At 52.1% G+C, this 11,586-nt stretch overlaps 1 protein-coding gene across 1 annotated transcript in view; it reads left to right on the forward strand.

Moving 5' to 3' along the window:
* The window catches only part of MYOC (myocilin), a 13,764-nt gene extending 8,729 nt beyond the window's left edge, over window positions 1-5,035 (forward strand). The window contains exons 2-3 of the mRNA XM_008056250.2: window positions 2,622-2,747; window positions 4,198-5,035. Coding sequence (XP_008054441.2) covers window positions 2,622-2,747; window positions 4,198-4,982 — 911 coding nt within the window. The 3' untranslated portion in view covers window positions 4,983-5,035. The remainder of the gene's footprint in view (window positions 1-2,621; window positions 2,748-4,197) is intronic.
* Window positions 5,036-11,586: the final 6,551 nt, after the last annotated feature.

Raw genomic sequence — 11,586 nt, forward strand, 5'->3', positions numbered from 1 at the left:
TGGGGGTGAGGCAGGGGGTTCAGTGGGGGTCAGTGCCTGCCCACTCAGGCCCAAGAGCCGCTGACCATGTTCCCCAGCTCCTTCCAGGGAGGAATGCTTCCAGGACCCTAATTCCTCAGAACTGAACCCCAGTGACCCCGAAAGAGCACCTGATCCCAGAGATGTGGGAATGTGATGGAATGTGTGGCCTTGGATAGGTGAGGCACGGTCCCCAAGGAGTGAAGAGTCTGTCAAGAGCTACGTTTAGGGGAGCTGAGAAAACAAGGGGTCCCAGGCAGACCCATCTCACAACCCCCTCAGGTGGGGGAGCGCAGCCTTCCTCCCGTCCTGGAGCCGGAGCCCAGCACCTGAAGGGAGAGCGCTGGGCCCCCACAGCTTCTCATCCTGCTGCCAGGTCTTGCTGGGGAAAGCACCCTCTCAGGGCTGGCCAGCTCCCACCGGCAGCAGAGGATGTACCTGTGGGCACTTGTCATGTGCATACCAATCATGGGATGCACCCATGAGTGCCTGTGGTATGCAGACCAACCACCAGACCCACAGCCACCACCTTCTCTCTCTGGCTCAGTCTTGGGCCATCATCCCTTGCCCTGGTCACCCTAGGCCTGGTACAGACAACTGGGGACATCACCCATGTCCCAGAGTCTGCCGATATGACTCAAACTTGCCAGCCCCAAACCCACTCGCTCTGCCCCCTGGCCTTCACATGGAAAGGACAGTAAAGGCCGTATTTTCCCTCACCCACTCTGACTCTGGAGCAGCCCTGGGGCTTCCCTCCTGGACCCCGGGGCTCGGGGTGCCCCCTCCTCTTGGATCTGTGAGTGCAACAAACTGTCTTTTCTAAAAGATGGGTTTTTCAGAGCAATTTTAGGTTCACAGCAACATTGAGAGGAAGGTACAGAGACCTCTCGTGCACCCGGGCTCCCCCATTGTCAACACCTCCCCCCACTGTCGACGTGTTGCAGTTCACGGACCTCCGTGGACACACCATCATCACGCAGAGTTCACAGTTCACAACCGGGCTCCCTCTGGTGCTGTACGCTCTGTGGGTCTGGACAGATGAACAGCGACACGCACCCACCATTAGAGCATCACAGAGTACTTACATTGCCTTGAAAATCCCCCGCTTCTCACCTACTCATCCCTTCCTTTCCAGCAACTGCTGGTCTTTTCACTGCCCGTAGTTTTTCCTTAAAGGATCTCTTCAGTGACCATTGGGTTCTAGGCTGTTGGCCCCACCATGCCTGAATAATAATCAAAACCAACTGGGCATGATGGCTCACACCTATAATCTCAGCACTTAGGGAGGTCGAGGCAGGGGAATTGCTTGAGGCCAGGAGTTCAAGACCACACTGGGCAACATAGCAAAACCTCATCCCTACAAGTAATAACAATTGGCTGGGCATGGTGGCTCAACCTGTAATCCCAGCACTTTCGGAGGCTGTGGCGAATGGATTGCCTGAGTCCCCGGGTTCGAGACCAACCTGGGCAACTTGGCGAGACGTTGTCTCTACAATAAAAGAAATAATAATAATAATCACCATCGTCATCATTGCCATCAGACCCACATTTTACAACCTGTTTCTTGTGGCAGTTACTTCATCCTAGTATTCAAGCCCTGCTGTAAGACCATAGTCCCAAGCAGAATTAGAGATGTGTGGTGCACTGTGATCATTACTGTCTAACCAGTGTCGCCCACATGACTTCCCTTCTCTGTGGCTCAAACCAACCTGTAAGTTCCTGTAGGACCCTGCACACACTCATCCTTCCTTATGCAAAGCTGGTCTTAGAAATCTAAAAGTATTTCTCTTTTGCTTTTCTTTTAGAGACAGGGTCCGGCTCTGTTGCCCAGGCTGGAGAACAGTGGTGCAGTCATAGCTTACTGCAGCCTCAAACTCCTGGGCTTAAGAGATCTTTCTGCCTCAGGCTCTTTTTCTATCTTTTTTTGTGTGTGTGTGTACACAGTTGTTGCTATGTTGCCCAGGATGATCTCAAACTCCTAGCTTCAAGTGATCCTCCCTCCTCAGCCTCCCAAATGCTGGGATTACAGGTGTGAGCCACCACATCTGACCTCTGACAAAAATATTTCAACTGAGCGTGTAGAGCTGTGTATGTTACTTCTTGCAGGAATGTTTGCATATGACAAAGAAAAAAACCTTAAGTCATTCAGTGAATTTTTAATGGGTGAAATTCATCTAAGAAGATACTAAGGATAGTCCCAATATTCCTGAAATCACATCTCAGCTATTCATAAATCAATCCTTCTTGTGCAAATTATTTTAATTGTGTAAAGCCTTATTTTATTTTGAATGCCATACTCTGTGCTAGGCATATTGCTATGCAATTTATTATTCACGAGGCTTTAAATTATGGAATTGTTCAAACATTCTTAAAAGTAGAGAGGCCAGAAGGAACCCCGATGTTGCCATCCTCCAGCACCAGTAGCCATCAGAATAGCCAATCACGTTTCGTCCTCCCTTCCTCCTCCCCGACCTCCTCCTTTATCTTAAAGCAGACCTCAAGGATCATCTCATTGGGAACCTAGTTAAATGCCATCTTCAACATAGTCAGTTTTAGGGCCATTTATTCTCACAGTACAATTTTGTCTCTTTCTTGTAATCTAGTTCTTCGATGGCCTCTGGATACTTTGGCCTTCCAGGAACTGAAGTCAGAGTTGACTGAAGTTCCCGCCTCCAGAATCTTGAAGGAGAGCCCTTCGAGTCGTCCCGGGAGTGAAGAGGGAGACCATGGTATGAGTTGAGTTTCTTTGCTTTTGTGCCACATGGTCCTTATCCGAGACTCGTTCTGTGTTCAATGCCCACCCAGTGGGGACATGAGTAACCCCTCTCTGTTCCCTGGCCAGGAGGTCTGCAGGAAGCCAGGCTTTCCCTAGCAAAGCCCTGCATCCTGTCCCCACACCTGGGATGCTGGGCTGAGCTGCACAGGGGAAGATGAGCAATGTATTTACTTCACTCCTGATTGTCACACAGTATTAACTACACCTGAGAAATTAGTTTTCAGTCGCCATATCTTTCTCTTAAGGACAGTTATATACTGTGTGCCATCTGAGCACACAATTTGTTACTAAAGGTATTTTTTTCTGCATTTTGGCCACTAAGGAAAAGTATAATTTGCTCCTCTCCAAAACGTTCCCTGAAAGTCAGACTTTAACACTAAGACTGTGTGGTTTTTAGAAACTTTGACTATCCATGTTACTAACAATTACTACTAACACTCATATGAGGGGCATGTATGGGCGTGTGGGCTATGAAATATTTAAAATATGATTCTCTGAAATATAAATTTTCAACCATCTCTTTACTACATTAAAAAAAATTGGCCGGGCTTGGTGGCTCAGCCTGTAATCCCACACTTTGGGAGGCTAAGGTGAGTGAATTGCCTGAGCCCGCAGGTTCGAGACCCGCCTGGGCAACTTGGCGAGACCTCATCTCTACGAAAAAAAAAAAATCAGCCGGGCGTGGTAGCTCATGCCTGTAATTCCAGCTACTCGGAAGGCTGAGGCGGAAGGATCGCTGGAGCCCAGCAGGTCGAGACTGCGGTGGCCGGGAGCGGCCACTGCACTCCAGTCTGGGCGACAGAGTGAGACTCCAGTTCAAAAAAAAAAAAAAAATTACATTTGGGCTTTATTGTATTAAAAGGATTCATGAATTATGTGGCCCACCAGTTCATGCTTGAAAAACTGTGTTGTGTGGAGATTATTCTTATAAGGAGTTGGCTTTTCTCTCTCCTGCTTTTAACAATGAGATAAATCAGACATGAAAGTCATAACGAACCCCCACGCATCGCTGCCCAGCTCGAGAGGAATATTGCAAATACAGCAGTGTCCTCTGTGCGGCTTCATTCCTGCAGCTGACACTGACAGTTCTGTTAGCATCCCAGTTGAACACATAGTGTTTCCCATGTACTTACTCCATACCAAGCACTTAGCGTGCATAAATATGTTTAAAATTTATAACAGTGTTACCACCCAAAACATTATTTTATCCCCCCTTACACATGAGGAAACCGAGACACAGAGAGACAAGTAGCTTAACGCAAGTCCCACAGTCAGCGGGTGGCAAGGCTGGGCTGTGAACGTATGCCTGTGCCCGGGGTCTTCCCTCCACCGCCCAGCCGCTCCCTGTGGTCACTGTCTGTGTTGGGAGGACTGTGGCCATGCTCTTTGCTTTCGCCATTCAGGATGTGGAGAACTCGTGTGGGTGGGAGAGCCCGTCACCCTGAGGACAGCGGAATCCATCGCCGGCAAGTACGGCGTGTGGATGCGAGACCCCAGGCCCACCACCCCCTCCGCCCGGGAGACCACATGGAGGATCGACACGGTGGGCACGGATGTGCGCCAGGTGTTCGAGTACGCCCACCCCAGCCAGTTTGCACAAGGCTACCCGTCCAAGGTGCACGTGCTGCCCCGAGCCCTGGAGAGCACGGGTGCCGTGGTGTATGCCGGGAGCCTCTACTTCCAGGGGGCCGAGTCCAGAACTGTGGTCAGATATGAGCTGAACACTGAGACGGTGAAAGCGGAGAGGGAGATCCCTGGGGCCGGCTTCCACGGCCAGTTCCCCTACTCCTGGGGCGGCTACACAGACATTGACCTGGCTGTGGACGAGGCAGGCCTCTGGGTCATCTACAGCACCGAGGAGGCCAAGGGTGCCATCGTCCTCTCCAGACTGAACCCCGAGAGCCTGGAACTCGAGCAGACCTGGGAGACCAACATCCGCAAGCAGTCGGTGGCCAACGCCTTCATCATCTGCGGTACCCTGTACACCGTCAGCAGCTACTCCTCGGCCGATGCCACCGTCAACTTTGCCTACGACACAGGCACAGGCAGCAGCAAGCCCCTGGCCGTCCCGTTCAAGAACCGCTACAGGTACAGCAGCATGATCGACTACAACCCACTGGAGAAGAAGCTCTTCGCCTGGGACAACCTGAACATGGTCACCTATGACATCAGGCTCTCCAAGATGTGAAGAGCCTCCCGGCTGTCCCAGCAAAGGCAGCGGGAGAGGTCCAGGGCTCCTGGGAAGAGCCAGCCAGGGCCTGGCAGCTCCAATCTGCCTTCTGAGCTTTCACTCATCCAGAGGGATGTGTGCGTGGCCACCATCTGACTATGCAGGAAGAGCAGTCTGAGGGTGTAGACGATTTCATATTATAATAGATATTCTTTTCTTCTGTCACCATTTAGAGGAATGTTTCACGGAAATAGTTCAAGGGATTAGTTCTGGTGATTTCATAGTTCTGGTGATTTGGGGCAAAAGCTACAAGGCACAGTTAATTTCTTCATGAAAGCCACGGCTTTTGCATGTTGCACGGTTACATGAGACATGATCAAAAGCAGCCCTCCTGTTGTGGCCAGCTCCGCACATGCGCCAGATGGGTTGGCTACAGCTGGCTTCTAATGCTTCAGGTAGACGCAGTTGTGTATTACATAACCTTTTGCCTCAGAAATAAAGTCATTTTACCTAGCATCCTCCTTCTTGAACTCTGTGGGAATCTTTGTTTAAGGGTTGAGCACAGATTCCAACCCCCAGATCATCCCTTTGGGTGGGAAATGTGACTGCAGGATGTCAGAGGCAGGTATGTGTAAGCGAGAGGCTTGCACCTTGCTGCCCAGGGTGACACCAGCAAGCGGTGGCATCCACACCTCCCCTCCTCCACCTGCAGGAGCTCAGGGCCCTATCTGAGCAATCTTTCCACCCCCTCCCCCACTTGCCCAAGCTCTAGTTCAGCTCCCATCTGTTGTCATGGGTGTGAATTTCATAAGCCGCAACCTTACAGCATTGAGTTTTTAAAATTCCAGTTTTTAAAATTGTGGTAAAATACGCAACATTTATCATCCTGGCCAGTTTTAAGGGCACAGTTCAGTGGTGTTAAATACATGCACGTGCTGTGCAGCCATCACCACCATCCATCTCCAGAACTTTTCATTTTGTGCAGCTGAAACTCTATACCCGTTAATAACTCCATTCTCCCAGCCCCTGTAGCATTACTTTCCATAACTGGCTTAATTTCCCTCTTCAATTCCCAGCACACCTAACAGGAGACACTTGGCTTGCAGGTCCAGCTGAACTCCACCCTGTCAGCCAATCCAGGCTTTTCCTCTCCCACTTCAAGGCAGCATGGGTGCTGGGGTGAGGGCAGGGTGCTCTGGTGCTGAGAGTTACTCCAGGCAGCGCACCTTACCAGTGCAGACTCCACTGACACCCATGCTTCCGTATCCAGTTCCAGGTTGGCATCTTCTATGCCCAGACCCATCAAGGCCTGTGACATTTTCTAGCCTGTTGTGTGTCACACCAGGGAGACAGGGACATCACAGGAGCCCGCCAGTGCCCTAGGAACACAACATGGGCTCCCTTTCGCTTTCTGCTGTCCCCTCCCCCTGGTGCAGGGTCACTTCTGGAAGCTTGTCACCCACACTGGCCTCACCTGGAAACAAGCACAAGTCTCCTCAAACTATCTGGTATGTGAAGTCCTGTGAGGAACTCTCCAGAACCTCGGCTCTCTCAAGCTCCCTTCCCCCAGCCCCCAGACTTTATTCAGACAGCAGGGATGCTAGTTTTCATCTGCCTTCGGAGGTTATTGCTCCTGGGACCATGGCTCAGGCTTTTGATTTCCAAGAGAACCAGCCCTTGAAAGTGTAGCATCCAGAACTCAGGATGGGGAGTTCCCCATCCTGAGTTCTGGATGTACACTTTGGCCAGCAAAGCCCAGCACCTGACTTCTCTTCCCCCAGGAGTTCATCCTCATGAGGCCACACGCATGGAGGCCGAGGAGGGAGAGGATGAGATCTCAAAACCTCATTCGCGTATTTGCATTGGTCCGCCAGGGCCATGACGACAAGCACCACACATTGGGTGGCTCAAACAACAGAAATGTCTTTTCTGCAATTCTGGACACTGCAAGTCCAAGGCTGAGGTGTTGGCAGGCATGGTTTTCTCCTGAGGCGGCTCTCCTTGGCTTGAGGACGGCATCATCTCCCTACGTCTTCACATGATCCTCCCCGGGGAAACGCCTGTGTCCCGGTGTCGTCTTCTTATAAGGACGACAGTCCTATTGGGGTAGGGCCCACCCTCATGACCTCCTTTAACTTTATCACCCCTTTAAAGGCCTCATCTCCAAAGACAGTCACATTTGAAAGTACTGGGATTGGGACTTGCATGATGAATCTGGGCAGGGCTTCATTCAGTCCGTGATGTCTGAATGTCACCACTTGCTCTGACTGATGGCAGGCCCTCAACATGGAAGAGCCCAGAACCAGAATGCGCCAACTCACCTGTCCTCTGAGTGGTTAGCAGCCAGGCGTCTGGCTGGGCAGGCGGGAAAATGGGGGGCGCTGTCTCAGTACATGGACAGAGCTCATTCTCTCTCTCTCCCTCCATCACCTGCTGCCTCAGGCTTTGAGATGGAAGAGGGCCAAAGACGGGAACTCTCCTCACATACCTGCCAGAACACCGAACCCCTCCCCCATCTCTGAGTGCTCCTTCTCCATTTCTCTAGGCTAGCTCCCTTTCGCCCCAGCCTCTTCAGCTCAAAACACCCCAGGGCGTAGCTTAGGGTCTCTCCTTGGCCCTGCTCATTCCTCTGGTGACACCTCTAGCGTTAGGACTTTGAATTCCTCTTCATGCCGACGGCCCCCACACTCACATCTTCAGCCCCGACATCACGCCTCAACTCCAGATTCATAGATCCAGTTGCCACATGGCGCTCCAGCTGTTCAGTATATCCAATCAGCCAAAAATGACTTGAGCCCTCCCCCCATGACACAGCACATCTGCTCTTTCTGGAGCCGGCGGAAACCGCATGCCTGGGTTGCTCAGGCACCATCTTCCCACCTCTTGTGCCCACACCCAATCCACCAGCAGCCTATGCTGGTGCCGTCTTCAAACACACAGGTCCAGAGTCGGCCATGCGTGTCATCATCCGAGCTGCAGCTGGTCCAAGTGACTCTCGTCGTGTTCCTGGACTATCATAGCAGCAGCTGGACTGCCTCTGTTCCCGGCACCACTAGCCTGTTCCGAACTTGCAGCCGGAAAAAGCCCGAAACGAGCCCGAAACAAGCTGGATTGCATCTTCTTGACTGAAAAACCTCAAGGCTTCCTTTCTCATTTGGAGTCAGAGTCCTCACGCGCCGCGAGATCGGCTTCCTCCCCACTGCTGTGATGTTGTAATGTCACCGCCCGCTCCCCTCCCGTGGCCTCTACCCCAGCAAGCCTCCTGGCCTCCTTGCTCTGCCTCCAGCCACCAGGCAACCTTCGGTCTTCCAACCTTTGCTCTGGCTTCTCCCTCCACCCCAACGGGCCCAGCCTCCCTGGCTTCAGGACTTTGCTCAAACATCACCTTCCTAAAGAGGCAGAGCCAGACCGCCCTGTTCAAAACCGCAGGCCCCCACTTCCTCGGCACTGATCATCTCCCTCCCCGTTTGAACATCCCTTTTCCATCCTGCCCACCAGCTCCTGATACATAATCGTTGTTTTGACATTGTATGTTTTCTTCTAGTCTCACCCCAATGGCACGTAAACTCCACAGGGGCACATTAGAACATGCTCAGAAACGAAGCTGGAAAGAAAACCAGCACAAGAGTAAGTCCTTTCCCGTTTCCTCCTCCCAGATTCTTTTTTTTTTTTTCCCCGAGTTGGAGTCTCACTCTGTCACCCAGACTGGAGTGCAGGGGCACACTCATGGCCACCACAGCCTTGACCTGCTGGGCTCAGGTGATCCTTCCACCTCATGGAGCTACAGGCGCAAGCCACCAGGCCTGGCTAATTTTTTTCATTTTTATTATAGAGACAAAGTCTCACCATGTTGCTCAAGTTGGCCTCGAACTCCTGGTTTTGGGCAATCCTCTCGCCTCGGCATTCCGAAGTGCTGGGATTACAGGCTTGAGCCACCATGCCTGGCTGGGATTCTGTTTCTAACTGGCTGTGTGACCACGGCCCTATCCTCGCTCCAGCACCATCCAGCAGAATTTCTGAAATGATGGTCATGTTCTCTGTCGGCAACATTCCAGAAGGTGACCGCTAGCCGCAGGAAGCTACCAAGCACTTGAGATGTGACTTGCCTGGGCACTGTGGCTCACGCCTGTAATCCCAGCACTTTGAGAGACTAAAGTGGAAGGACTGCTTGGCCCAGGAGTTCAAGACCAGCCTAGGCAACACAGCAAGACCCCAACTCCACACACACAAAAAGTTAGCCAGGGGTGGTGGCACGTGCCTGTAGTTTTAGCTACTCAGGAGGCTGATGTAGGAGGATCGCTAGAGCCCAGGAGCTGGAGGTTGTGGTGAGCTATGATCATGCCACGGCACTACAACTTGGACAATGAAGTGAGACCCTGACTGTCCCTCACCTCCAAAATGTGGCTAGTGTGACTGAGGAACCTTTAACTCAATTTTTACAAATACAAATGTAGATGGCCACACAGGGCTAGTAGTGGTCCTTTCGGGAGGTGTGGTCTTTCTCCTCATCTGAGGTGATATTAGTTTGAGACCTGGCTGGCTATAACAGGTGCTCAGGGGTGCCCCCTCCCTGCCACGCAGCTCCAGAACGCCATCGGTCAGGAACCGGAGTCCAAGCCAACCACACGGTCTGCTGCCACACGCATGGGAGAAGAAGGTACTTTTTTTAAAGAAGAAATTTTATTAACAATTTTATTAACATGCATGGGGAGGAGGCATCACAAGCCCCTGTGGGACACAGAAGTATATCCGCCCTTTTTTACAGGGGCATCAGGGCACGTTTTCACAGGCAGGCCTGGAGACAGAACACATCCAGGGACTCCAGGAAGAATCAGGTGGAATAAAAGATGGCACGGAGGGTTATTTTCCATATGCATATCCGACTGTCACCTTGGTGCTGCTTGAGATCATCCAGAAGAGTCCTGGTGGCCCTCAGAGGTGCTCTGAGGTCAGCTGAGAGGCTTGAGAGGGCCCTAGGCGACAGAATTCCCCCTGGCTGAACCACTCTGCGCGTGGCTGCTCTCCAGAGTAGAGTTTTCTGTGGCAGTGTTTGAAAGTCACTTCCATCTCCTAGGAGCAAACTTTGAAAACATTGTCAATCAGTATAAAATTCAACCACCCAGCACCAGCCCAGGGGCTGGGGACGCAGCTCGGCTTGCCTAGCATGAAGGGCCCTCTGACCGTAGGGTCTCTGGCTGAGTTTTGAAAATGAAAGTTCCTCAGGGGTGTCTGAGCCTCAGGTCTTCACAGCCTCAGAGGACTGGACCCTTCACGCATTCAGACTCAGTAACAAACAACAAGGCCTGATAAGTTTAATTCACATGCAACTGACTACAGCAAGTGTCCCAAAGCACAGCACACATTAAAGATCAAATACGTATGTACCAACTCAGAGACTTTGCTGGAATAAACAAAAACTGCCCGAACAAGGCTCTAAAAGAAAAACAGGAAAGAACAAAGGTCTTCCCAACAGCTGAAGACACCCCAGGACGTCTCAGAAACCATTTTCTAGAGTTTCACATAAGAGTCTCCTTCAACATAGCTGAAGTTTTCCATGCTTAGGAGACTGGAATTCCCAGCTGGCGAAGGAGGTGGGGCGGCAGGTACTGTGAGGTTGGCGGCAGGAGGAGAAAGGGTGAGTTCTGGGTTCGAATAGGAGAGCCTCTCCTTAGCCTCATCGCTTTTCTTGGTGACGGTCTCTTCTCTAGGGAGAAAGGCACCATGAATGCTCTTCAGATAAATGCAGGACTTAACACCCTCCACCCACAGGCACAGAGCTGTCGCCTTGCAGAAATGACACTCCGGTTACCCTCAACTTCTCGGAGGGCGCACCCCTGGCTCCACCGCCTCCCACATGCCCCTCACCCCCAGTCAGTTGGGGTCGGAGGTCTTCCCATCAGTGTATGCTCTCTGTCCCCTACTGGCCAGCTCTGTACATTTCAGCCCGGGGCGGGCACAGACCCTGCTGTTCCCAGGGCCATCCACTCGCTCGCTGGCTTCTCCTCTCAGCCTCACGTGCTCCTCCCCAGCCCGTGGTTCTCTCCCCTGGCTCAGGAACACCAGGGCCGGCCCATCTCCTCAGGCTGAGCACACCCTGCCTTCAAGGGACTGGGATGGATCTACCAAGCTCCTACAATTCAGATTTCACGTTCCCTGAACACTTGCTGTGTTCCAGGGACTGGACGTTGCTATGACCCATGGTAAGTCTCCAGCTGAGGAAGCTGAGGCCGAAAGTGATACGCGCAGTCATGTGGCCAGCAAAAGGCAGAGCTGGAATCCAGATTTAAGCTTGGATCTGGCCACATGTTCACTGCTGCATCTCCTAATCAAAGCCACTCCCTCGCCGGGCACAGTGGTTCATACCTATGACCCCAGCACTTTGGGAGGCCGAGGCAGGAGGCTTGCTTGAGCCCAGGACTTCAAGACCAGCCTGAGCAACATAGCAGGACCTCATCTCTAGAAAAAATAAAAAATGAGCTGGGTGTTGGTGACACGCAACTGTAGTCCCACCTACTCGAGAGGCTAATGTGGGAGGACTGTCTGAGCCCAGGAGTTGGAGGCTGTAGTCAGCTATGATGATGCCACTGCACTCCAGTCTGGGTGACAGAGACCTTGCCTCTAA

This window comes from Carlito syrichta, unplaced genomic scaffold, assembly GCF_000164805.1.
Source record: "Carlito syrichta isolate Samal-C Ts95f unplaced genomic scaffold, Tarsius_syrichta-2.0.1 Scaffold302299, whole genome shotgun sequence".
Lineage (NCBI taxonomy): Eukaryota > Metazoa > Chordata > Mammalia > Primates > Tarsiidae > Carlito > Carlito syrichta.